Source organism: Heloderma suspectum, chromosome 1 (genome assembly GCF_057233095.1).
Source record: "Heloderma suspectum isolate Gila_16-S chromosome 1, 16-S_ref, whole genome shotgun sequence".
In the NCBI taxonomy this organism is placed as follows: Eukaryota; Metazoa; Chordata; class Lepidosauria; order Squamata; family Helodermatidae; genus Heloderma; species Heloderma suspectum.
The window spans coordinates 189,065,531-189,093,025 of record NC_139458.1 but is presented as its reverse complement, the minus strand read 5'-3'; the positions used below and the strand labels follow the sequence as shown (position 1 = coordinate 189,093,025).

The 27,495-nt window shown below is 41.0% G+C and overlaps 1 protein-coding gene across 1 annotated transcript; it reads left to right on the top strand.

The window, feature by feature from the left end:
- The first annotated feature begins 4,073 nt into the window (after positions 1-4,073).
- CHRNA1 (cholinergic receptor nicotinic alpha 1 subunit) lies at positions 4,074-27,341 on the top strand. The gene is made up of 9 exons (XM_084829772.1): positions 4,074-4,116; positions 12,473-12,618; positions 15,081-15,125; positions 16,477-16,586; positions 18,967-19,162; positions 20,452-20,689; positions 21,372-21,595; positions 22,919-23,158; positions 26,858-27,341. Exons 1-9 carry the CDS (start codon positions 4,074-4,076, stop codon positions 26,987-26,989), a joined length of 1,374 nt encoding a protein of 457 aa, XP_084685898.1. The 3' UTR covers positions 26,990-27,341.
- The last annotated feature ends 154 nt before the right edge of the window (positions 27,342-27,495 follow it).

Sequence of the window (27,495 nt, the reverse complement as noted above, 5' to 3'; positions counted from 1 at the left end):
CCACATTGGTTAAAAAAATAAAGGACAACAAATAACTCTTCTCAGAAATAGCAAGCTACACTAAAAGATGTCCTGATACTAGGGCGGAATAACCCACTTAAGCCACCTGAGGAAAAAATAACAGAATTCTTAAAAGCAGCACGAGTTGCCTCTATAAAAGTAAATGAAGCCCTAGCTCCTAAAGCTGAAGTGGAGGCCTTTAACCTATCTAATACTTACCTACAAGGCCATATAATTGACTTGGAAAATGGCGGCCAATGGCAAAATCTTAGGATAAGAGGGCTGGATGAATCAGTGGACACCGTTAACTTGATTACAATCCTTCCGGAGATCTTTGCACAACTCTTTCCTACATTAACCATGACTTCTGCCAATATGGGAAGAGCACACAGGCCCTGGTGCCAAAACCACCATCCAGCAGCAGGCCCAGGGACATCATCGTAAAGTTTATTAACAGCTCTATTAAAGGCAAAATATTGCAAGTAGCAAGGAACAAAGGTAATTTGCAATACAAGAGCACCAAAGTTCAATTTTACCAAGATTTAGCATCCAGAACCTTGCAGGAAAAAAAAAATAAAAAAAAATTCTTTACTATTCCACTTTGCAACACAGGGATCCTGTACCGTTGGGGATTTCCTATGAAGGTCTTGATTACGCATACAAATAAAATCTATGTGCTCTCCACAATTGCAGAGGCAAAACGAGTATTACAAATCCTAATTCTTCAACTGGATCCATCCTATCTACCAGATGAAGGAGCAGGGGCCAGGCCTGGTGGATCCAAAAATACAGACAATGGTTGGACAATGGTTCAAAAGAATAAAGGGAAAAAGACCACCACTGAAAGCACCAAAGGGACAGCCACTCCAGAAGATCTGGAAATTCTAGCATGGCCCAATAAATGGAGGACATAGTTCCTTAAATGCAAATCTGTCACTCCAAAAGTGAGGAGATACGTATACAAGTTTATAACTGATGTTCATATTATGTTATGTCAGTGGGTGGGCACTCCTTCTTCTTTGACTTCCTCCCCCTGCTTGCTATTTCATCCTCCTCTTTTCCCCTTCGCTATTTCCTCCCCTTGCTCATAACCCTCTTATTCTTCCTCTTCATACTCCCTTCTTTTTCTTCTTCCTCTTCTTCTTCCTCCACCCCCAAGTCCTGCCATGTTCACCTTATCTCCTGATCTGCAGGAACATGGCAATAGGGAAGGAAAGGCAGCTGCAGAGGAAACAACACAGGAGAAAGAAAGAAAGAAAGAAAGACAGACAGACAGACAAGGCGGTGGGGATGAGGAAAGGCCACAGTGGGGCAGCAGAGGAGGAACGGAAAGTTGCGTCAGCGAAGGCTGGGCCAGACAGGAATGGGTTAACTCCCCTCATGGAGAAGAGGAGTTAACCCATTTCTCTCAGATTCACCCTCTGCTGAACAAAATTGGGGTTTTGTTTTTTTAGTGCCTGCTAATGCGTATCTGCAGAGGTGTGAATCTGTGACTAACACACACATTTCTGCTGGCTTCTCTCCTGCTCCTTCTCTCTGCCCTGCCCAGTGAACTGAAGAGCGAATGCAATGCTGCTTCCCCTCCCCGCTCCCTGTGCCTTTGGAAAAAAATAAAGTTTGGGATGTCTTTTCAGCTTTCCCAGTTCTCTCTTTTGTCCTTTTTATTTCTTTGCCTCAAAAGAACAACCAGCTGAAAACTCACCAATATACATCTCTGCTCAGAAGTAAATCACATTCTCTTCAATCAGGCTTCCTCCTGAGAAAGTCAGCACGTTGCTCTTTTATTACTTAAAAAAACAAAAAAAAAAAACTCCACTCCTTCACACCATCACTCCTGCGCATAAGCTTAAGACATGTAAAAAAATGTTTAAAGGAGTTGATGTCCTGAGGCTCCTCCTACATAGGCAAATTAATGCAGTTTAAGACTAAATTTGCCTTACAAAAGATTTATATCAAGTCTACACCACATTAGTTGGCTATGTGTGCCACAGGAGGAGTAGGTGCGAATTCAAGAAAATGCATTTTTAAACTGCATCAGCATTGGAAGTTGCCTCCGTGTAGATGGGGCCTAGGACTTTGGTCTTTTCCAGGTATTTAAGGAAGTACCTAACGATGCTGTATGTCAAAAATTTATTTCACTGCCTGTAGCTCATCCCTAGTCCAGCGATTTAGAGTGGAGAAGCCCTGTCCTGCCCTGAGCCTTGCCCCCAACTCATCAATGGTTATCTCTTGAGCAAGCAAGCAAGCAGAATCCTCACACAGACCATTCCCTGTTACTTTTTGAACAAATGGCCAAATGACTCAGTCCCAGAAATTGTTTTTTTCTCTCTGTGGTCTAAATCTCCCAAGTTCTGCTGAACATGGCATGTGTCGAAGACAGGAATAGTTGCTGATCCAAATTCAGTGAAACCATATTCTACACTTCACCCCATGTGAGGTTCTTGCTTACAGGTCCATCCAAATAATTCTATTGAGCCCATCTGAGTTCAATAGAATGTACTTTCTGTTGAGTGGGCTTCCATAATGTGTTTTTTTTAAAACCCTCAGTTTCAGGTCCACAAATAGATGTATTTCCAGTGCCAAGAGATATTAACAGGTCTTTTGATCCATTGTAGCACCATTCCCAGTCAGTCAGAGATAAAGCAAGTTGGCAAAGGAGTGCATAGATATCTCCTGTAGCCATGCCCAGATGCTGGATAAGCGGACAAATTGACTGCAATTCCAGAGCCAAATGAAGTAATTTCACACACACCAAAGCCACATCAGCAAAACTGTTGTTTAGAGTGCAATCCTATACATGTTTACTCAAACAGAAGTCCCACTGATTTCAAAAGAACTTCCTCTCAGGTAAGTCGGTACAGAATTGTAGCCTTAGAGCAGCTTTAGTTGCTCTTCCTGACATGTTTGTGAATATGTGTTGAAAACATCAAAGCACCCATGCTAGGCAAACATCAAAAACATCATTGAAAACATCAAAGCACCCATGCTAGGCAAACCATTCATACATACATACATACATACATACATACATATATGTATGTTAAACAGGATGGATATATATATATATCCAACTCAAAGCAAATTCTGGTTGTGTTCAAATCTGTGAGTCAAACGCTCCCTCTTGTGGCTGAAATGCAGTATTTCTGCAGATGTTTGTGTCCTGGTTCCTATGTTACATAGACTAACAAACAGATACGATGGAAGCAACAAAGACCCCTACTGCTGCCTATACCACCATACTAAAAATACGTTTAAACATGGTCAAGAACAATGGTTTGAACTAACTAACAAAGAATGCATATTGTTACCTTTAGGCTTTGGCTTGCAGGGGTGAAAGGAGGTGTAGTTGCACTGATGGAAATTGGAAAGCTGGCAAAAGAAAGAGATATACCATTCCTTTCTTATGTTCTGTCCAAAACACAGGCTGTTGTTTGAGGAAAAATAAGTCTAAAGCCCTGTTTGGTCTTATGGAACTGTTCTCACAGTTATTTTGATCTTAACCTCTAAACATGAGGCTATTTTTGCAGATAACATTGAAAACCAGTCCCTGTACTTCCCAATAATTTGTATGAAATATATACAGTCTAGCTCTAGCATGTATGGCCAATTCAAGAATTATTCTTTTCTGCTTTCTGTCGCACATTAACTCATACAGAAGGGAGTTACTCGTACTCCAGATTAAAAAGGGCTCATGGTCTCTTGTGAAAGCTATCATCCTAAACAGTCTAATGTGAAAGTTAAGGAAGCTCCACTGGAATCAGTGACACTTACTCCAAGTGAATGTAGTTACAACTGGAGTACCAGTTAATCCATATACTTCTTTTTTTACACTATGGAATGTGTAACGTAGACAAAAAGAATTCTGACTGTAAGCCAGAGAGACTTTGGCTTAGCAAAAATAGACTGTTCCTGTTCCAAGCTGGTATGCTGCTTTCAGCTGCTATCCCCATAAGCAGGTGCTGTGAAACTATAACTCTGAGGTCACATTTCCCAAGCACCCTAGTTGGAAAGAGAAAAGCTTTACTCCATGTCAGCTCTTGGACTCTTTGGAAGCCTCTGTGAGAGGAAAAGGAATGATGGTCCACTGTCTACCAATCCTGCTGCTCTTTGGACCAGGTGAACCATTTAAAGCATTTAAATTGGTCTGGCTTATTTGGTGCAGGACCTCATATAGAGCATGTGTTTACAAGATGCTTCCTATACCTTTATGAACTGTAGCTGAACACAGTAATCTCTCTCTCTCTCTCTCTCTCTCTCTCAAACACTTGTTTTTCTAACTTTAATATACTCCTAACGATGAGCAATGATAAAAATTAACAATGAAATGTGAAATCTACTATGGAATGCAGTGAACTGTCCACTATTTCCTTGCCCAAGTTTCCTTTTTTTAATAGTTTTATAAACTGCCTTTTATGAAGTTTTCTGAAGCCACCAATATTGCTAATAGCTTGGCTAGGTGCTGGCTGGGGAATGCTGGAAGTTGTAGGGCTTTTTTTTGCCTAAACATGCATAGGATTGTGCCCTTACATGCTGAAAAAGTTACAGTTAATATTATACAAAAAGTTTAAAGAATATGAGCATTTAATATCTAACTGCTTCTTCAACATTGTTAGGCTTAGCAAAATGGATTGAACAGACGTGTTTATGTTTTTTCTAACTTTTTAATTTGCTGCATTAATGATTTTCCTCTTGTAGCTTCTTTGTATTTCCTCCCAAAGGATTTTTTTTTTAAAAAAAAACACACAACAACAACATTGTAGTATATCAAATATTAGATTATTTTTCTTTAGCTCTTTAAAAAAAGTATTTTTCTAGATACCAGTAATAAACATTACTGTTTGATTAATTCAGAGCTTTTTCTGGAACCCCACTGAAATCTTCCCCAACAACAATTTGTTACAGAAGGTGACTCTACCCAATTTTGGGGGATCCACCTTACCTCTCAGCCCACCCCATTCAGGAGGGCACACTCAGAAGAGGTTGGGGGGCTTAGGTTTGGAGGGGGCAGAAAAATCACCTTCTGCCAGCAGGTCTCTGGATCCAAGCTAAAAAGCAAAAAGAAGAAAGAAAGAGAGGAAGGAAGGAAGGAAGGAAGGAAGGAAGGAAGGAAGAAAAAGAAGGAAGGAGGAAGGAAGGAAGGAAGGAAGGAAGGAAAGAAAGAAAGAAAGAAAGAAAGAAAGAAAGAAAAGAAAGTGACCCCTGCCTGCTGCTTGATAATCTTACTGAAGGTGCGACTAGGGTGGCATGGGGTATAAGGCAAAATTACTCCGGGCCCTCTCATACCTGGTGCCAGATCTGTCTGCATTTCAGACTATGCTTTTTACTTTCATTCTTGAGTTGTAATTTTAATTTCTCTGTGCCCTGATTTCGTTGTTTGGTATTTACCTTACAAGCTATTGATTCTGCATCATTCTGTTTAACTTGTAGGTCTATTTATCTTTGATTACTTTTTATCACTTTCATTTGATGTCAGTAGGAAGGAAATAAACTACACCAGCTGCAGGGCTGGCAAAGTTCTCCCTCTGTTTGGGGGGGGCATGTTGAGAGCATAGGAGCGCTTCCGGAAGGCCCCCCTTTTTGTGCCCTTTGATGTGGAGGGAGCACTAGCTATGGAGCTTTTCTCAGCCTCTCAGGGGAGGCTTGTGAGGTTGGATTTCCCTTCTCCAAGGGTGTACCTCTCTGCCCTTGGAAGGTGAGATCCAAAAAAATCCTATGGCCTCTTACTCCCAGAATACTGTAAATAGGATTGCAGCCTTAGACATTATGTGACCTTGGCTATGCAGTTGCTCCATAAACTTATATCACTTTCCAGAGAGAAAAATTGAAAGTATTTTAAAGTTTTAATTCTCTTCCCCAAATTAAAATACAGGTGTAAATTTTTATTCCCATGCTGAAAAGAACTGTATAGGTTTGTACAAAAATTTTTTTAAAAACACACACAGACAAAAGTGTATTCCTAACAGCCAATTGACCTCCATAGGAATGCAAGGACATAACATGCCTTCCGAAATGTGACAGCTTTCCGGTCTGCAGAAGAAATAGGAGATGGGGTTTTTTGTTTTTGTTTTTTCTGTGAGAGAGATATCCACATCCTTTAAAGCAAGACTGGTAGTCATAAATATGATCCTCTGTTTGAAGAGAGAGCACCATTTCCAGTAATGCAAACAACTTACGAATGGTGGACTTCCTCAAGATTCTAGTTCATGAAAAATAACACTTGGAGGACAATCCTAAAGGATTGCTGCTCTTTAGACGCAGGGCTCCATTAGAGATATTAAAGTTCCTCTGAAGGACTGTTAATAAAATATGTCTGCAACCTTGTGCATAATTAACTGGAAGCAATCCCCAATGAAATCCATGGAGCTGATGTTCAAGTAGGCATGTATAGAATTGGGCTGTACATTTATATAATGTAATTATTATGATGCTTCCTCCTAGCCCCTGTTATCATGGAAATATACTTTTTTGTTCAAAAGAATACATTGGATATGCTTGAAAGAGAGATAGACATTTTTGTTTTTTTAGTCTTTTGATTATAATTACAATCCAGTGATGATGTTTTGTGTTGTTGTATTTTAAAAGTTTGAATTAATTATGGGTCTTTTTAAAAAGGAAGAAACTATGGAATAGGAAACACATTCCAGATTTGGGACCTCAGAGAGGGCTTGTAGAACTGGGATAAAGATACAGCCTCTTGATTAGGAATGGCCAATTTCTATGTTGTTCGGAGGTGCATTATTTTCCAGACAGTAATGCAAGGAGAAAAAATGTCTTTTGACGCACAAATTAAGATAGGCCATAGAGTCCCTGCTCAAGGACCTGCTAGTAAGGTCCATCAGGTTGGCAAGCATAAGAGACAGGGTGTTTTATGTGGTGTTCCCATCATTAAGGAATTCCTTCCTGCAGGAAGTCTGCCTGTCTCCTCCCTTGCTGATTGCTATTCAATGGAATCTAAAGACCTAGTGATTCACAGCAGCTTTTACTTGATTAATCTGAGGATGGCCCGTGCTTTTAAATTGTGATTTTAAACTGTTCTTGCTAAATTAACTGCTGGGTTTTTTGATTGAATTGTTTGATGTCTCTTCATATTGTAAATCTTTCTTTAATCATTTTTATTGTGAGTTTTAACAAAACAAAACAAACAAACAAAACATTAAAAACCAAAAAATAAAAATATAACATCATATTCTAAAATCCTCAGTTTCAAATATTACAATAGTCTAGGGAGAAAAAAAGAAAGAATAGGTTACACGTAAACATCAGTAAAAGCAGACCAAATATCCAAATATAAGTCCATTTGCAAGTTACACCTAGATACCACTCTTTCAAATATTGCTAGCATTGTTAAGTCTTTAATCCATTGCATGATAGCTGGTGAGCTTTTATCCTTCCAATATCGTAGTTTCGGTCTTTTACCAACCAAAAGGGCATGAAAGTTCCATTTATGCTGACCATGTGTTACATACCAAAAAGAAGGTAAGTAATTTAAGAGAACATTTACATCAGTAAATAGTAACGAGCTTTCCAATACAAAATGTATCTGTATAATAACTTCCTCCCAAAAGGAGGCAACTATTGGGCATTTTCAAAACATATGAAAAAGAGAAGCACTTAACTGCATTACGCTTCCAACAATTAGCCGAATTTGACAAACATTTATTAAAGAGACATTGTAGCATCCAATAGATCCAAAACAAACATTTTTGCTGAATAAGGCATAACCGAAGATCCATTGAGATATCTGATACAGCAGTCCATTGTTTAGACAAAATAGGACATTCCATTTCCCTGTTCCATTCCTGTTGCAGACCACATGTATCATATTTATTCATTGATAATAAGTATTTGCAAACATAAATCATGCATCGATATATCTAGTCAGCTTCAATAAGTGTTTCCAATAGCAAAAGAGACTCTGAAGCAGTAAAAGCAGCAGGACCTAATCTAGATACTAACAAATGTTTCAACTGCAAATACTGCCATTCCACTATAGCAGGCAAATCAAATTTATCTCGCAAAGTTGAAAACTGCAAAAACTCACAATCAACACCCAATAATTGATCCAGGGTAAAGATCATTTTATCTGTCCAGGTCTGCCACAAAAACATTTTCTTTCCAATTCTTAAATCTGGATTTCTCCATCAAGTCAATTTGGCAAGTGAAAATGGGTCAAACTGTAATTGGCATGACATTATACGCCACACATCTCTAACTGCCAAGATTGTGGGAGGAGCGCTATCCGCCTTAATATGCCAAGAACCTAATGCCATCCATTTAGAAAGAGGCTCCAAGCAAGAAGATTCCAACACTGACCAAAGTGAAAAATCAAATCTGAGTGGAAAATACCAAAAATTAGTACAGGTCAGTAAATACGCCCAATGGTATATAGCAAGATCTGGAAAACCGAACCCACCTTCATTAATTGGAAGTTGCATCCTTTTCAAAAATATTCTTGGTGGAATGGAACCCTCAAAGAATTTACGAAACAAAGCATTAAGTTTCTGGAAATATTTGCCAGGTATAAGTATGGGGATCACATGTCTTCATATTGTAAACCTGTATTTTGTTTTTTATTTTGTAAACTGCCTTGGAGGGCCTTATGTGTAAATGTACATGTAAGGGTGTGTGTATGTACACACACACACACACTCACACTCACAAGTGATCAGTGTCTATAATAAACTTGGCAAAATGTGACTCCCTTTGAATAGCCTGGGAACGACAGATGCTCTAGCATTACAGAAGTTAATTAGGTGCTGACTTGGTCAACAAGCTTGATGAGAGGCCATTGGGTGCTTCATGGGAAAGCAGAATAGACATAGGGGCATGGATCAAAAGCAGTCATGCCATTCTGTTTTGGGGAAGCCCCCCCCCCCTTCAGAAGCAGATTTTCAGGGGCCAGAGAGAACAGCAGAGGGTTGTAGAGATGGCAAAACTCAGTTCTGTCAATGGAGGTCTGTTACATTCACAGATTAGAAGTTAGGATCCACCCATACTTTTTTTAAAAGTTGGCAAAATCTACCAGTAAGGAAATAATTTGGCTTTGCCTTGTATTCTGTTTTTCTTATGAGTGAAACTCCAAGCAGAGCTTCTACCCATCTTAAAATATACTATGGGGAGGGAGGGGACCCAGATAGAATTACTTTGAAGAACATCAGGCCCATGGGACACCAGACGGCCAAAACATCTTGTTAGCATGCAGGAGGACTATGCTAATCATCAGAGTTCTGTCCGCAGTAACATGTCCCAGAAATAAGGACTTGTGGCCTTGGACTATCCCCATGGCTGGCTGCAGCTGAGATCCATGTCTGGGGCAGGCAGACAATTAGAAGGGCAATAGTCTTGGTGACAGGCACTCTGGAGGTAAGGCACTGTGATGGGGAGTTGATCTGTTATATTGCTCTCACAACTATAGGTGGCGCTGTGCCTAAACTGAGGCAATTGGTAATGCTGCTGCTGTTATAGAGCGCTCTTGACAATAAAGTGGTTGTTCTGCTAGGCACGCATGTCAGCCTGGCTTGTTCTCTGAAATAACGTGGCAGCCACCAGATCAGGCAGATGAGGAACAAAGGGGCAGAGATGAGTGCAGAATCAGAGCTAGACTGAAGGTCAAGTTTCAAGGCAGCAATAGAGGGCTGAAAGACCAAGAAGGAGATGTAAGGTCAAAGGCAGGCGGGCCAGGAAAAAGGAAGCAAGAGAGTACCCAGAGTCCTCAGATGCAAGAAAACTTGTTTGTACTGATAAGCTCCTATGGCAGCTGGGGCCAGGGGTATGTTGAAATGGGGATCTGAGATGGGGATTAAAGGATCCAGTCAAACACCTGGATAAATTGACAACATTTTATTGGATTTCAAATAAACAACAACAACTTTCCCTCCGACAGTTGAACCACCCCTTTGCCCCTTCTTGGGGTTCCTTGGTTCCAGTTGCTGTGTGTGGACACGATAGCCCTGTTCAAACATTCTATATCTGAAAAGGGAAAACATGTGACGTAAGAGGATGCGCTAGCCTCGCTTCTCTCTCTGTCACATTCATTGCCCTCCACTGGTGGAGGGTGACTGTCTGAAGAGAAGAGCCTCATCTATCTGTGGAAAATCTCCAGTTGAGGCAGAATACTGATTTTCCTATCTTTCTCTTTTTATCTCTCCTATCTTTCTTTACTAACACACAATCCCCTGTTTTAATTTCTGGCAGTCTTAACCCTCTTTTGTAAGTTTGCTTTTGTCTCTCCTGTACCCTGTCCATGTTTGCTCTTGCTTGGTAATACAGATTCTGCAATTTCTGCGATGACATCCCACCCACTCAACAAGATTGCCACTCAAACCATCCTTCTTTCTTCCCAGTGTAACAATGTCAGCAGGCAGCTTTTTCCTTCTTCCAAACATTAGATATGTTGGTGCGAACCCAGCAGAGCTCTGAGAAGTGTGCTATGAAGAAATATGACTTTAGCTACATGTTTTGAGTCATGTTTTCTTTCTTCTTCAGTTAACCCTCATGAATATTATCTGATTCACCCTTTTGCATATCCCATTTCCTTGATGGTGATAACTGGCAGTATGCAGTTTCATTATTCCATAAAACTGGATAATTGCGACTGAAATGGTGTTTCTTTGTACCTGAAAATTTGCACTAACTTTTCAAAGAACATTCAGTGCTACATTCCCTCACCAATAGCAAAGCACATAAAATGATCTATTATGGTGAGTAAATATGAATATCCTCTAGTAGACATGGATAATTTTAAATGGTCCAGAGCCACCAATTCCGATGGTCGACTAGCCACAATGGGCAAAAAGCGCTGCTGCTTTCTCCTTCTGTGATACCCTTGTTTGTACTGATAAGCTGGTTTAGCCGGAAGAGCTTTATAGGGCCTTCATGTTTCAATTGGTCCGGAGAGTCAGCTGACAGAATTCAGGCTGGCGGGTTACCTGACTCACTCCAGGGTGGAAATGAACCCTTTTTCCTAAGGCTAAGGGTTAGTTCTCTTGGTCTGGGGATCCAAAGAGCTCGTGGTGCAGGAAATAAAATGCTGAAAGCTGACTGCAGGTGGTTCTGGTTCGAGATCTCACCTCCGCTCTCTGGTGCCTTATAGAACCCTGGCAAGCAAGAAGCCAGAACGACGCAAGAGATCTCCTGTAGTTTAAACAGGCGGCAAAGACAGAGCTAGCCCTAGACATTTTCGTAACAAAAGTGGAAAATCGAAATGAAATCCCCCCACTTTCTCCTCAGTAACTTTCTTTTTGCAGACAGTACAAGCAGTGAAAACCAGTGCCAGGAGCAATTCACAGCCACCATTTGTCATGACCACCAGAAGAATGACCATAAAAGTTAGCAATAAGTAATAAAACATGGCAATGATGTAAGGTGCTTTTCTTTCTGAATTACTAACTCAGTTGTCTTCAGCCCATTCTGCCAATGTTTTTGATCTTGATTCAGCCAGATAATAAGTGAAGTAATAAATGATTTGCCCTTGGGAAAAATCTGTGAAATAGTCAATGACCCCAGATTTGGTAGCCTCTCATTTAACTGGAGGGGGGGGGTAATTTTGAGGAAGGACCATAGTTTAGTGGTAGGTCACCTGTTTTGCAAGCAACAAATCCCAGGTTCAATCCCTGCCATCTCTAGTTAAAAGAATAAGGTAGCAGGTAATGGGAAATGTCTACCTGAGACCCTGGAGAGCTAATGCCAGTCAGAATAGAAATACTGGAGTAAACAGACAATTCATTTGACCTGATCTAAGGCAGCTTCCAATTATCAAATACTGAGTGGTGACTGGTGAAATCTTCCAGGACTCAGCCCTTAAACTGGGTTTGATTTTCTTTGCAGGAAGAGATGGAGGCTTATGACATTTCTGTAAAATTTGAGTTTATTTACAAATATACAAGTTGAGCATGGGTGAATGCACAGCTTAGGCACTTCAGCAAAGCATGCCAGATTTGTTCCCACATCAGATTTCCAGAGAGAGGCACCCCTTCAACCCCAGATCCTGATGTCTTGCAGAGTCCAAAAATTCATCTCAGCTCAGTCTCCCTCTCTCTCTCCTAACTCAAGGTGTAGTTGTTCTTTTATACACACACGCGTGCGCGCACACCTAGATTACATCATCCTTAGCTGAGGGGAAAGGTGTGCCCCCAATCAGACAGAACAGCCCAGAACCTTCCAGCTATTTCCTAGCTTGGCAGAGAGCATCCACTGGCTATGTATCCAGCAATCTCCCTAACAAAAGGAAAGTATAACTGCACCTGATCTCCAGGTCTGACCATCTTCATCAAGCAGTTCTTCTGGCTCCATTAACCCTTTTCAGCTCAAACCCCTTTGCAGCAGAGGAAAATCCTGTTTGTTTGTTTGTTTCTATACCTCCCAATAGCCGAAGCTGTCTGGGCGATTCACAAAACTTAGCAGTTCACCAAAAAAAATCTTATAATAATATTCCGTCACAGAGTTTAAAGTGTTGCTTTATATTGTCCTGCAGCTGTTCTGGTCCAGTGTTGTGACAATGAAACTCGTCTGGTTGAGAATTTATTCAAGAACTATAACAAAGTCATTCGTCCAGTAAGCAGCCATCGCGACATTGTTAATGTTACCGTTGGACTGCAGCTTATCCAGCTGATCAAAGTGGTACAGTGGAATTATCAATGATTGTTAGAGATAAGTATAATCATGAAGTAGTTAGTATAATTATCAGTATTAATTTGAGGGCAGCAATGTTTAGTTGATTTATCAATTATATTAATTAGTTACAATGTTTTTATTCAACTAAAATGTGCTCACAATTAGTTTGGCAGCATTTTATTTGTAAAAAAAAATGTATCCACTGATTTAAAATATGTATTTACTGCCCTTCATCATAGGAGATTCCAGAATGGTGTACAGTATAAATAGCAATTATTGTAAACCCCAATACAGTACAATAGCACTAAAATCCAGCAGCCATAATGAAAAACAGCCGTGAAGGCTTGGGTCAGGCGGCGGAGGCAGGAGTCGCTCTCCTACTGCAATGTCTCCCTTTCTTGGAAGGAGGGCGCCTGGTTGGAGGCCGACTCCTGCCTCTGCTCAAGCCTTCACGGGCTCCTTGCTTGCAAGGAGCCCGTGAAGGCTTGAGTGAGGCCAGCAGCGGCAGCTTGCAATGCGGGCAGGCTACCACCAGGGGAGCCACCACCGTGGCCAGCTCCTAGGCCCTCTGGACGTGCGCCGGCAGCCGTCTTGTTCCTGGGAACGGGGGGAGCCATTTTATAAATGGTGACTCTCTGAATTTCTGGAAATACAGGGAGTTGCCATTTTATAAATGGCTCCACCCATTCCCTGGAACAAGACGGCTGCCAGCATGCATCCAGTGGACCAGGTAAGGAGCTGGGGGCTGGGCGATGGCAGTGGCAGTGGCAGCAGCATGGCGGCTGGGCCTCCGGATTGTTCCAAAGCGCACCAAAGCACTTCGAAGCAATATGATCCACTTCAGGCCCCTTTGGACCCCCTCCGCCTCGACTCGGAAGCGGCCCAAAGTGGTCTGAGGCACCCCGCTTCAACTTCAAGTTCAGGCTTCAGGCCAAAGCGGTGCACAGCCCAAGTTATATGGGTTAAAGTGTCTGGGTAAAATGATACATCGTATTGTGGCTCCTAAAAGATTGTAAATTAGGCACCAGGTAGATTTCTTGAGGGAGGGTATTCCAAAGCCATGGTGCAGTCACAGAGGAAGCCCTCTCCTTTGTAGTGACATGGCACACTACCAATAAGGAAGGTATTTGGAGCAGGGCCTCAGTGGAAGATCTGAAGACTCAGGCAGGCCAGTATGGGAAGAAGTGTTCTTTTATGTATTTGGGTCCCATGCTGTTTAGGGCTTTAAAGGTGAGTACACTTTGAATTGGGCCCAGAGATGAATAGGCAACTGGTGCAATTCTTTATACAGAATGGGGTTATGTCAACCAACCTGGCAGCAGTAACAGGTAAAATTCTGGCAGCCAAATTCTGCACCCTTTGGAGCTTCCAATTTGTCTTCAAGTGCAGCCACAAGTCTAAGATATAGCAGTAATCCAGCTAGATTATATATGTGTGTGTGTAGGTGTGTGTGTGTATACACACACACACACACATTATTTTTAATTCAAGTAATTATTAAAAACTTCAGATGACAAGCACCATTATAAAATATGGCTCTCCTCTTTTCTCTCACATACAGGAGGAATGTCTTTTCTAAAATGATGCCTGTTATGTCACATGCAATGCATCATCTAAAACAGATGATGATGAAAAAGACTCAAGGTGTTTTGCAACAGGCATCTTACAATACTTTCTGACAACAAAGAAGATATGTTTGTTTCTTCAGAACTATTATTTTCAGTCATATGTAGATTTAATCAATGGATGATTTGACTAATCAATGAAAACTCATCTGGCTAATTTATACAGCACCATGGTACTTTGCAGAGTAAAACAAAGCAGGTCCCTATCCAAGGAGCTTACAATCTACATGTTGATAGTGGAAGGTCAAGGCAAAAATAGCAAAGGAGTTTTATATCTATATAAACTTAGGTGTTGCCCCAGTCATGGGCATTGAACTCTTAGGTTAGAGGTGCCAAGATAGTGATAAATCAGACTCAAAGTTTTGCTTACAAGGAGACTTTGAGTAACTTACAGCACACAGGCGTACCCAATGGTTGGATCAGACAGCTTCTCTGAACCCCGAGCCACTGGGTACAATGGGTCTTATACTCTACAGGTTAGCAATAAGCAGTGTTTCAGCAGCACGCACCCCTAGCGTTCACTCTCAGCATAGGCTAGAAGTGTTTGGTTCTCAGGCACAGCCACCTGTAAACAGACTTTGCTTCCCAGGCACATCAGAGATAAAGTCTCTCCTCATTAGCAAGGAATGCACCAAGAAGGCTGTGATCAGCCTTTTGACTCCTCCGCACATGCTCAGAGGCTTACTAGCATGGGAATTGCACCAATAATGAACTTAAGCAAGCATTATGGATCTCTAGGCTCCTCTAACACTATAAATGACTTGGCCACACTCCTGGGGCCAATACGACTTAACAATACATTTTTGTGGTCTTCTTTTAATCTTGATATTTTGCTCTATTAAGGATGAAGTGAATCAAATTGTATCGACCAATGTGCGCCTAAAACAGGTAATTTCTTACTCCATAATTGCAATTATGCACAAGAATCCACTTTAATCAGATATGGTCTTCCATTTGGGGAATGCTTTGTAATACAAAATGAGATGTCTGTTTTCCCAGCAAAAATAAAAGAGAGTCCTGTGGCCCCTTAAAGACTAACAAATTTATTATGGCATAAGCTTTTGTTAACAACAGTCCACTTCATGAGAGGCATGCAGTGTTATATTGAGTTACAAGTATATGTGCACATGGTGGGTGGATAGATGGGTGGATTGTAAACAATGAGGTCAGAAGAAAGTTAAATGCAGAAAGTAGAGACAGTGACTTTTCCTGCATTTCAGTTCCCCCTCATCTCAGTGTTTACAATCCTGCCCCTCCCAGCTATGTGTATATCTACTGGTAACTTAGGAAACACTTCACACCTCTAATAAAATTGACAGTAGTCTAGAAAAGCATATGCCAGAATGAATTTGTTAGACTTTAAGGTACCCCCAAATTATTCATTGTTTTTGCTGCAGTCGAGTCACACAGCTATCCCTCTGAAAGCCTTTCTGATATTTTTGTGGATAGTGTCAAATGTGAACAGATCAGCAATAAAAAGACTTTATAAAATTATTTAATTATATAAGCTTAGGCTTTGTCAGGATCACAGAGCTATGTAGTTGGACCACTGGAAGTAATCCTTAAATAATTGGACAAAGTTTGCTGAAAGCCTATCAGTTGGATTGTGCCAGGAATTCTTGAAGCATTTGCTGGGGATCAAAATAACCAGGCAACTCATTCCATGCATCCAACAGAGCTTTGAGTTTGTGTTTCTCAAACAGCAACACTCAAGAAACTCCTTCTGGAACTGTGCAACATTCAAAAACAGTTTGTGTTATGGAATGGGGTTTGCTATTCGAAGGTGGTGCTGTGGGAGTCCAAAGACCACATCCTAGAATTTATTTAAAACATTTCCTATACTTCAGGTTGACTTTCATGCCGTTATGTTTCTGAAAAGGAAAGAAATTATTGTTCTTTGATATGGTTTAATTATACCTCTCTTTACAAAATGCTTATTGGTATGCTACGGATAAGGATGGTATGATTAGGTAACTAAACTGAAGACAGTACATGTAGATGTACTCAGTTTAGAACAGGCAATGGTAAAAACACCATGTACTCTTCGTGAGCTCTATGATAAAGAGTTGCTGACAACGGATGCATTTTGGTATGTGTTGACAAAATAGGAAAGGGGATGTTAATTAGCTTCTGTTTATTAAATCAGTTAATTGAACAGATAAAATAATTTCTCTGTATTATGCTTACATCCAGCAATATGAATAGGAGTCTTTAAACTCTCTTAACATTCTTTTGCTAGCAATGGACAGATGTAAATTTGAAATGGAAGCCAGAAGATTATGGGGGCGTGAAACAAATTCACGTCTCATCAGAAGATATCTGGCATCCAGATTTAGTTTTGTACAACAAGTAAGTAGGATTGCTGATTTGCAGATATTATTTATTTATTATTTAAAGCATTTATACCCCCACTCTTAAGCTGAGCATCTTACAGACAGGTTACAGGCAGGTCAATAAAAACAAGACAGTCAGGTTGGTAAACCTCAGGATTACCATCTAAAAAGACACAACACAAAAGTAAAAAGGGTTGGGAGGGAAAAGGAAAACTTAGGCACAATTTTAGTGTTAAGTAATTATTTAGTTATTAATTACATTATTGCATGCATAATTATTAATTACATTAATGCTGTGGCACAGTCCCATAACAAGGAAGCAGTTGATGAGTCCAAATACTGAATAATTAGGGCATTTTTTTCAGGAGTTCCAATGATATAGCTAGAGAACTGGGCTGTGTTTCCACCAGCAATTTACTCCAGCCTGGCTGCGCGGTGAGGTCTCTGTGTTTCCATGATGTCATGGCCATTCAGCACCAGCCCCACATTTTATCGCTGAAAAACTGCTTCTTCTGAGAATGCTTATAGTCCGACTTTTCCAGCTTACTTCAGCTCCACGACTGACCTGTTTCTGCAACTGCACTGGGTTCGGTATCATAATCCTGCCCATGGGGCGTGTAGCCCAGCCCTTGTGGGTGTGTCGCTCACCTGCCCGTGACCCCTGTGACCCAACACTTTCCCTCTGCCTGTTTTCTGGAGGTTTCATTGCCATTTTGGAGCAGGATGCCAAGGGACCAACTTTTGAAAAATCATTGAAAATTAGTAGAACACAGCCCATGACCCCAGTCAAGGGGTGTTTTCTCCCATTGTCCTGAATGAGGCTTGCCCTCTCAGTGAACACAGAAATAACAGAGAATCCCCTCAATTGACACCGCGCACATCAAAGCCCAATTCCTTAAATGTGATTAAGCTCAATCTCTAGGCACCAATTGAACCAATTCCCTAGGGAGGTGGTGGGCTCTCCCACACTGGAGGCGTTCAAGACGAGGCTGGACAGCCATCTGTCAGAGATGCTCTGACTTGGACTCCTGCAGTGAGCAGGGGGTTGGACTCGATGACCTTGAAGGCCCCTTCCAACCCTACTATTCTATGATTCTATGATTCTATGAGGCTTTGGTCCATTGCCTTAGGACGTAACTCATTCACAGCTTCCATATAGAGATCCTGTGCATTAAAATAGGGGCTGGTTTCGCTCTCTTTCCCACAACACACATTAGCGACTCCTCATAAGTAACTCCCATTGCGGTCAATGAGGTTTGCTCCTGAAATGCAGGTGCATCTGGACTTTCAGGGGAAAGGAGAAAGGGGGGAGGGGGAAAGCCTCTCTTCACAGCAAACCTGATTCCTTTTTAAAACTCCGGTATTCCTCGATTAGCTTCTCCTTCCGTTGTCCTGGAAACATGGCCAAAGAGGTGGGAACACGGATGAGGTCATCAGACCCAACCCAGACTCCACTCAGACTCCACCCAGCCATGAAAAAAATAATTCGATTAGAGCTCAGTGGAAACAGCACAGAGCCCCAGGCTGCAGCGATGAATGATAAGCCAGGACCTGAAGCACTGTGGAAACTGGAAAAGGAGCAGATGCGATTGGGGAAACATTGCAACAAAGTTGCAAACAAAGTGAAGCCAATAGCGTGGAAACATGCCCCTGGAAAGGGCAGAGCAGAAGTTCCTGTTTCCTGTTTCTGTCTTTTTTGACAGAAAAAGAGGGGGGAAATTGTCCAAAAAGAGATGCAATATGCAAAAACATTCATTTCGGTTGAAACAAGAGGATGCCATAAAGCAGCAGTATTAAATGTAATCGTTGGTGCCAGATTAATCTCTGACAGACACTGGAATTTGCATATTACATTCTTAAAACAAGAGTGCCTAAGAAAAATCTGGGAAATACTTTTATTAGTTGAACTGATTTTTGTTTATCAGCTATTTCAATCTGATTTCACCTTGGCCAACAAAATATGAGGTCAGGCTATTTTACATATAAGGACTCAAGTCTCCTGAATTGAAGATAATTTTGACAGGTTTAATTCTCTATCACCCTTTTTGAATTATAATTCCAGGAAATAAGTGATTAATATCGTATAAAACTACATGTTCCCATCCTTTTTCACATTAAAAATGCAGCTCTTTCCATTTTTGTAATATGTATGTTTGAAAAATAAATTATTTTAAGAAGAGAAACATCAAGAAACATGGAGACAAAATGTTGTTAGGTGCCAATCCTAATCCTTATACCCATTTACCTGGGAATAATAGTACTGAATGCAGAAGGGTTGCACTCTATGTTACTCCCGGCCTCTCCCAAGCTATTGGCATCCACTGTATGTTTGCGAGTGGAAGTGTTTTTAAGTTTGAAATTCCACTGTACTAAGGTCCATCTCTTTCCTTTTACAGTGCAGATGGAGATTTTGCTATTACGCAGTTTACCAAAGTACTTTTGAACTATACAGGCCACATCACATGGACGCCTCCAGCCATCTTTAAAAGCTACTGTGAAATCATAGTTACCCACTTTCCATTTGATGAGCAGAACTGCAGTATGAAGTTTGGTACCTGGACCTACGATGGCACAGTGGTTGCCATCTACCCGGTAAGTTACAGCTGGGAATATGAGACAGATCCAAAAGTCTTTCCATCCTGTGTATACTGTGGATGGGGCCCTTGTATAGGAGCCATCTTCATTTATCTGCACTATGCAGGTTTTGTCTTTTTTTTTTTTTTAATTAGCAGACCGTCTTGGCATATCACAAATGTCTTTCAAAATTCCCCCTCAGTTTCAAAAGTGGTTTGTCTTCTTGTATTGGGGTGGCGGCAGTGCTGTTCAAGAAATGAAAAGTCCTGTTCGACACATGGAACTAGACCCACAGATCTTTGAATTCTCCTTGGGTGTTTAAACCAAGCTGCTTTTATTTCTCTATATAGTGGGGTGGTGGATGGGTTTTTTTTGTTTTTATTTTGCTTTGAAAAGTTCTTGTTTTTAGATATTGATTTAAATTTCCTTTTGCTGGAGAGAAAAAAATCATAATCCCCACCCCCAAAATACAGGCTGCTTCCAGCTTTTATAAAGATAAAAGCTTTTATACAGCCATCATCCTGCCTCAGACACAGAATTTTATGGAAGAGAGCAGATGATGATGTCTTCCATTTGTAACCCTCCCATGTTTTCCCACTGCTTCTTCTGTCTTTTTTCTTACCAGAAAAACCCGTTAAAGAAGAAATTATGGAACAGCTTCATAATGGGGCTGTCCACACAACATGCTAACCCACACTCAGCGGTGGGTTGTTTTGAACCATGGGCTGTTTGTTGAACCATGGGTTATGTGTTGTCTGAATGCAACACGTTTTCCACAGGGTGGATTATCGTGTTGTCTTAGATTATCCAAAGAGTGTTCCTAGTCTGGCAATGTGTTTCCCTCTCCCACATATCGATTTTCTAATCTAGGTGACTGTGCATGAGGCAAGACTACAGTTTTAGACAGAGACTGGGACACAACAAGCTGGATTTGGGATACATGAGCATCTTAGGGCATTGGCTTTTCTTCCGGGAGATCTGATGTGGAAGCAGCAGACTTTGGCTGACCATTGGAGTGGTTAAACTGTGTGTGTGATTACCTATGCTCAACCTATATATTTGTAAATACACAAATATTACAGAAATATCATAAGACTCCAGTGGCCATCCAAAGGAAACCCAACCTGGCTAAGTGTTCCCCCTGGAATGTCTCACCACTTGGAAAAGAGGGGTGAGCTTAAAACAGTATTAAAACAAAACAAATAAAAATGTGGTATTTGTATACAGTATTTAAATTTCTTGTCATGATATGGTAGTATCATAGCTTGGTTATTATGTTCATTAGCAGTACACATTCATCTCCTCAGGAAAGCAAACATCCAGACATGAGTAACTACATGGAGAGTGGAGAGTGGATAATGAAAGATCACCGGGGTTGGATGCATTGGGTTTGCTATGCCTGCTGCCCTGAGACTCCGTACCTGGATATTACCTATCACTTTGTGATGCAGCGTTTGCCTCTCTACTTCATTGTCAATGTCATTATTCCTTGCCTTCTCTTCTCATTCCTAACTGGATTAGTGTTTTATCTGCCCACAGATTCAGGTACACACATTTTATATATCATATTGCGACTCATAGCAGAAGCAAGCATCTGCCATCTTCTGCCTGTCCTCGACCATCCTCTTTTTAATGGTGAACTTATGGAGCTACTCAATAGGAATGTAATGCTAGAGATACATGCTCTGTGTGTATATCCCTGTGAGTGATTTCATGATATACATGTGAGAATTTAACCTTCCTCTTTAAAATTTCCTTCCTAACGATGATGGAGAAATTCTTGAAACCTATTTTAAATCCACTTTTCTACCCAAAAGGGCACTCAGGATTTGGCATCATAGAAAATATGCAGTACAATCAGTCATAATACATAAAACAAAAATATGCTGACACAATGAGGGAGGATGGTTGTCTGGGATGATAGGAGTAAGACATCTGGATGCACCAGGTTGGGAAAGGCTGAATGAGGTAGATTTCCCTCCAAAGCACACACTAGCTTCATAAGATAGCTTTCCCTAAGGACTGCAGCAGGGGAGGAAAGGGTTAAACCCACCCACCCCACACACAAATGCAAAGATATATTTGCCATCATTCCTTGTTTGGCCCTTGCTTGAGTTCCCGTTGGAGTGAGGGTTTTACCCACTGTATTTCCCTCAGAAATTCCCTCTCTGCTCTTTTACCCCCACTGACCCTCATACATTTTTTTACTCCCTCCCTGTGAACACAGGAGAGAAGATGACCCTGAGCATCTCTGTCCTGCTTTCTCTGACTGTGTTCCTTCTGGTCATTGTGGAGCTGATTCCCTCGACCTCCAGTGCCGTGCCTTTGATTGGCAAGTACATGTTGTTTACCATGGTGTTTGTCATAGCCTCCATCATCATCACCGTTATTGTGATCAACACCCACCACCGCTCTCCAAGTACCCACACGATGCCACAGTGGGTCAGGAAGGTGAGATGAACTAGGAACACCAGCAGGGCGGCTCTTCCGTTCTGCTGAAATAAATGCATCCTGCAGCAACTTTCCTTTTGCAATTTCTTCTCTAAATAGATGAGATGAAAATGATTTTGTCCAAACTCAAAGGTGGTTTAATTTACAGGCCAGATACATTGTTCCTGCCTCAGAAGATGTTATTTTTCGATCCTTTCTGCAGGACCACACCAGATCCTTAATGGGAATTCATGACTCTATCTATTCTTCAGAAAAACAAAAATATTGTACCACTACTGGAAATTAATGTAGCTTTTGCTTGTTAGTAGAGTTATTATCACCCTTACTAGACTCACTGGAGAGAATTTTCAGTTGCATGCTTCCTGACAGAAGAACCTGAAGAATTTACTCCCACACATTCATTGGTGACCCCAATTCTCATGAGTTAGTCTGCACTGACATCCATGATCAGCCCACATAACAGACCAGGTGCACACTACATGCAGTCCCAGCCATTTTAAATTGAGAATCAATTCTCAGCATCTTTTAAAAAGAACCATTTACACTGTTATAGTTAATCTTCTCAACAGATCAGAACAATCTTTCCAGAATTAGTCTGTCCTAGGCATTGGACAGGGTGCTATTGCCTTCATGTCCTTCATGGCCACTCTGGAAACAGAATACTGGACTAGATAAACCTTTGGTCTCATCCAGCAGCACACTTCTTGGGTTCTTAGGTATTGTGCTAGGCCTGTATCCCAGCTCCCAGGGAACCTTGGGGGACCTCAGAAACATGTTGTTGTGATCTATGCAGGGCTGGCCTTAACATCAGACCACATGAAGTAGCTGTCTCGGGCAGCTCTGAATATCATGAAAGGGCAGCACACTGTTAGTTAAACACAACAACATTAGTAGTAGTAGTAGTAGTGTTATTATTGTTGTACTTGGAGTTCGTTGTGGGTTTTCTGTCTCAGGTGCCAAAATAATAGCTCCACCAATAGGCATAAAACAAGCATAAGACCAGTATCTGGATGCTAAGTAATAAAATCCATGGCGCTCCAATTGCACATGCTGATCGATAGTGGAGCATGGCTCAACATTACTGTTTACCTATGTACAGTTTCTCTAACGTGCCTATCATTTATACAAGTAAATGATACAGGACAGCCTGAGAAACTGATAGCCAAGGGTGCTTCCTTGCCCCCGAGGTATCGCAGGTGCAAGAGAGTCCAAATTTCCAACAGGAAATATTATTTATTCTGAGATTAAGAGTGATGACATATTTCACCCTGCTTTCTTTCTCATAAAACCATATCTGTAAAATGAATATTATTTTTTTTTCAGATTTTTATTGACACAATTCCAAACATTATGTTTTTTTCAACAATGAAGCGGCCTTCCAGGAATAAGCAGAAGAAAAGGATTTTTACTGAAGACATTGATATTTCTGAAATCTCAGGAAAACAAGGTCCAGCTGCTGTGAATTTCCAGTCATCACTCATCAAAAATCCAGATGTTAAAAGTGCTATTGAGGGCATCAAATATATCGCTGAAACAATGAAGTCAGAACAAGAATCCAACAATGTAAGCATGTTTTCCTGAGGTGAATGATCTCTAGTTTTAAAGCAATCCACTTTCGTTTGGGAGCAATTCCTATCTATTTCTAACTGATGCACACACATACACACTTTGATCTTCCTTTTCTGCCTCTAATGTAGTTTTTAAAGGACAATAAGCAATGACAATTCAGATGTATAAGTAATCAAGACAATCCAGATTTATTTGTTTTTTAAAATCAATTTTAAAGGAGGAAATGTACCACTGTTTTATTCAGTTGTATTCAGGCAGCAAGGGTTTCCAAGGATTCTACATCTCCTGCATTCTGTCAAAATGCTATTCCTCATGATTTCCAGAAGGGTAGATGTATTAGTCCGTTGCAGCAAAAACAACAGAATCTTGTGGCACAAAAGCTGATGCTACAATAAATCGGTTCATCATTAAGTTGCCACAAGACTTTTCTGTTTTGTTTTGTCTCTAGCCCAAACCTTTCCCCTCTAGGCCCCGTGAAATGTTGCTGGACAGTATTTGTCTCCCTCTTGTGGCCAAAGTTCTCACAAAATTGCTGAGCAAAACAATTTGGGAACAAACCAACTGAGTAGAATATAATAGCTGGTGAAACTTGCTCTGGGCTAATCAGAGCCCCACAACCATCAAGTACTGAGGAGGTGGAGAGAGACCTTTAAACATGTGGGAGAAAGAAATGACTATTCAGAACCTCTGCTAGCCTTCAGGAAAAATCCAGATGGTGGTTGTTTTTCAGCGGTCATAACAGACAAGTTTATGAAGGACTAAACTCTTAACCTCATTCTTTTATTTGAAGCACTTTCATAATGTGTTATGCACTGTTGCAGGGTTCACTTTTGCCTCTGACTGTGTCTTTCTCCTCTCTGTCCTCATATTAGTAGCACACCTTAGGCAGGTTCACATGAATATGTTCTACTCTTGCTGTCTGTGATGACTTGCATCTGTGAATCACTTATCATACACTAGTCACCAGAGGCTGCACTTTAACACCCTATTTTGGCCCAAACACAATACGTTCCAATTGAAACAGTTCATGTATTTAGTGGTGAGTCATCAAGTGATGAATGTGCATGTGTGAATCCAACCTTATCCACATACCTGGAGACATAAGAAGAGCTCTGCTGGATCAGATCAATCGTCTATCTGTTCCAGCACCCTGTCTCCCAGAGTGGCCAGCCAGGTAGGTCTAGGAAGCCTAGAAGCAGGACACAAAGGCAAGACCCCTTCCCTACTGTTGCACCCTAGCAGCTGGTATTCAAAGATGCACTGCTGCTGAACATGGCAGTTCCATTTAACCATCACGGCTGATAGCTGTTGATAAAGCTGTCTCCCATTAAGTTGTTACCACATCCTCCAGCAGTAAATTCTACCAATTATGCATTGCATGAAGAAGTTCTTTCATTGGCCTGTCCTGAGTCAATTTCACTGAGTGCCTTCTAGTATTGTAAGAGAGGGAGAAAAAACGATCCTTCTCCACTTTCTCCTTGCCATGTATAATTTTATGATCCTTTATTATGTCCTTTCCACATGGCCAAATTTTCGCCAAGTATACATTTTTGAAACACAGAAATCTGTTCCTTTTCCGGTCATATATTTAGCATAATAACATCATGCTGCATCAGCTCCTTCTGGTGCCGAATTTCTAGACTATGCGTGTGAGAGGCATGCAGATCGAAATGTGCATTATAGACTTCTCCGATTGTCACCCCTGCCTTTGTACCTGTCTGTTCTCCCTACAGACAGACATGGGTGGTCAGACTGAGGTATGTGCCACATCCAGTGTAAGATTGTGGCACTGCTGGACAGGAGCAAGAGGTCCCATGGACCTGGCTAGGACAAAGACCCAAGCCTAGATTCCTGCCCACCGCTTCTGCACTATAGTTCTCCCTTCTGTCCAGCAAAACCACATCAGGGTACAGTGACTAGCTGCACCTATTTTGTACAGTGCACTAAAATGCCACTTTCATATACTTTAGACAGCACTTGTGGGACAGTTGCCAAAAAGATTGACTATCACTGTCTTAGGGCAGCATTTCCCAAACTGATTTGGCCACAGAACACTTTTCGGCTTGAAATATATTGATGGAAACCATAAATGCTGGGCTGAGGGCTGGGGATGAATGGGGGGGGCAAGGGAAATTTTGAGCATCATAGGTGAAATTAAGCCTATTTTCATACCAAATTGCTACACACAACGCTCAAAGTGCATCTGATTATTTTTTTTTTTTGAGGTTTTTAAAAGTTAGTGTGTGGGGGGTTATATTTTACAAAAAACAAATAATAAAGAGAGGGAAATGAAGGAAAATTATCTGAGTGAAAAACTTTCCTCCTGATAGAAGGAGAGCTAGCAACCGTAAGTATAAAAATTAAAAGTACAAAACCATCGCAAATCAGTAAGGTAATAGTCAAAAGAAGGATGGTTAGTGTACAATGTAGAGAGGACAATTTTGTTTTTAAAAAGCACTGTCCTTCCTTAAAGCTTAAAAAACATTTTTTTGAAAAATAAACACAAAACAAAATATGGAAATATGTTGTTATTATTACAGAAACTACTGGACTATAAAAATAAGTAACAAAATAATTCAGTCAGTTATTTTTATGGGAAATGGGAAGAATGTTTCTGTATCTTTTGTTCGCAAACCCGCTTAATATTAGGGACAATGCTGGAGAGCTGGATCCTCATATCAGTTGCAGCATCAGGTCTATTCCTGAATTTTGTTTTCTTTGCAGTGTAATATAAAAATCCAGTTTCACAGAAGTAGAAGTAGAAAATCCAGTTTCACAGAAAAGGAAGGAGCTCACAAAATTTATATTTTCCCATATTTCGGGTACCCTTGAATTAGGCTGCACTGATGCCTTAAACATTAACTTACTGGGCCTGAAGCCCTAAAAAATTGATTTACAGAGCTTACAGCTGCACCTAAGCCTTAAAGATTAATTTGCAGGGGGTAGAGCTGCACTCAAATTATAAAAAAATATTTTGAAAAACTTTCAAACTTTGAAAAACTTTCCTACCTTCTGGCTAATGCTATTGACTGCTGAGGGTCTAGAAGGATACAGGTTGGCTGTGGATCTTGCAGGGTGCCCCCCCCACACACACACACAGAATTCAGAAACAAAAATTAAACAGACACACTGTGTCTGCTGCTTCTTCTACCTACAGAAGAGCTGGAGGCTTGACTCCAGATTCTGTTGCCTGTGAATCCATATACTGAGTCCTGGCTCTGGCTACTTACACCAGTGCTGCGATGCAGAATGCTGTGTTCTGATAGGGCTGTGCATTCTCAAGGTTGCCTATAATGGCCTGATGAGGGGTGGGCTCCAGCTTGTAGGATACATACATCTTTTCTGATACATACATAATTTCATCTTTAATATTTTAGAGGGGAAAATATCACTAGCATCGAAAATTTCTCACACAATCCCTATTTGTATTACATGGAACTCCAAGGTTCCATGGAACACAGTTTGGGACACACCATCTTAGAGCATTTTCACAAGCGACCAAAGGACACCTTTTGGACTGGAATTCATTGCATGTGCATGTTTGTTGATGTAAGGAAGAACATGTAGGAAAATAATTATTCCTGCAAGAAAGGGATACATAAATGTCCAAAGTGCCAACCCACTGACACAACGAGTGACTAGACCCAAGAGAATTCTAATGTCCTCCTTTTTTATTTGTTTTTCCATCCTCAGGCTGCAGAAGAATGGAAGTTTGTTGCAATGGTGGTTGATCACCTTCTCCTTGGCATCTTCATGATAGTTTGCATCATTGGAACACTAGCCATTTTTGCAGGCCGCCTCACTGAATTACAACAGCAAGGGTGAAACCAGGAAATCTAATGGGAGAGCATGGCTTGGATCCTAAGGTAAATAAATTTACAGAGCTTCACAGAAGGAAAGTTTCCTTTTCCCTCCCACCCCTCCTGCAGCCCCCCACACCCAATCCCACATTGTCTAGGAGGGCCTCCCAATCCTCCAAAAGTCTTTTCAGTGGGCTGCAGGGAGCAGAATGGGATGCCAAACTTTCCTTTTATGAATGTCCTTAAATTAACTTACTGTAGGATTCATGTCTTAAATAACATCCCCTTGAATTTAAATGGGTATCTGCATGTTGTCATTCCCCACAAGTCTGACATTTCAGAAGAAAAAGAATCAATGGGAATAAATCTGTATGGATAACATATGTTTGAGCTGCTTTCTGTCTCCATAAAGCATCATCCTGCAACAAACTTTGACTTTTAAGTGACATAAGGCTCCTCCACACAGAGGCTTTTTATTCCGCAATTTTACCGGGGCTTCTGCTTCCAGATTTTTTTGCGGGATTGGCCCTT

Coding starts and splice junctions, on each gene's coding strand:
- CHRNA1 (XM_084829772.1), top strand. CDS start 4,074: ATGATGGTCCACTGTCTACCAATCCTGCTGCTCTTTGGACCAG. Junction 4,117..12,472: donor CCTGCTGCTCTTTGGACCAG/GTGAACCATTTA, acceptor ATTGTCCTGCAG/CTGTTCTGGTCCAGTGTTGT. Junction 12,619..15,080: donor TTATCCAGCTGATCAAAGTG/GTACAGTGGAAT, acceptor TGCTCTATTAAG/GATGAAGTGAATCAAATTGT.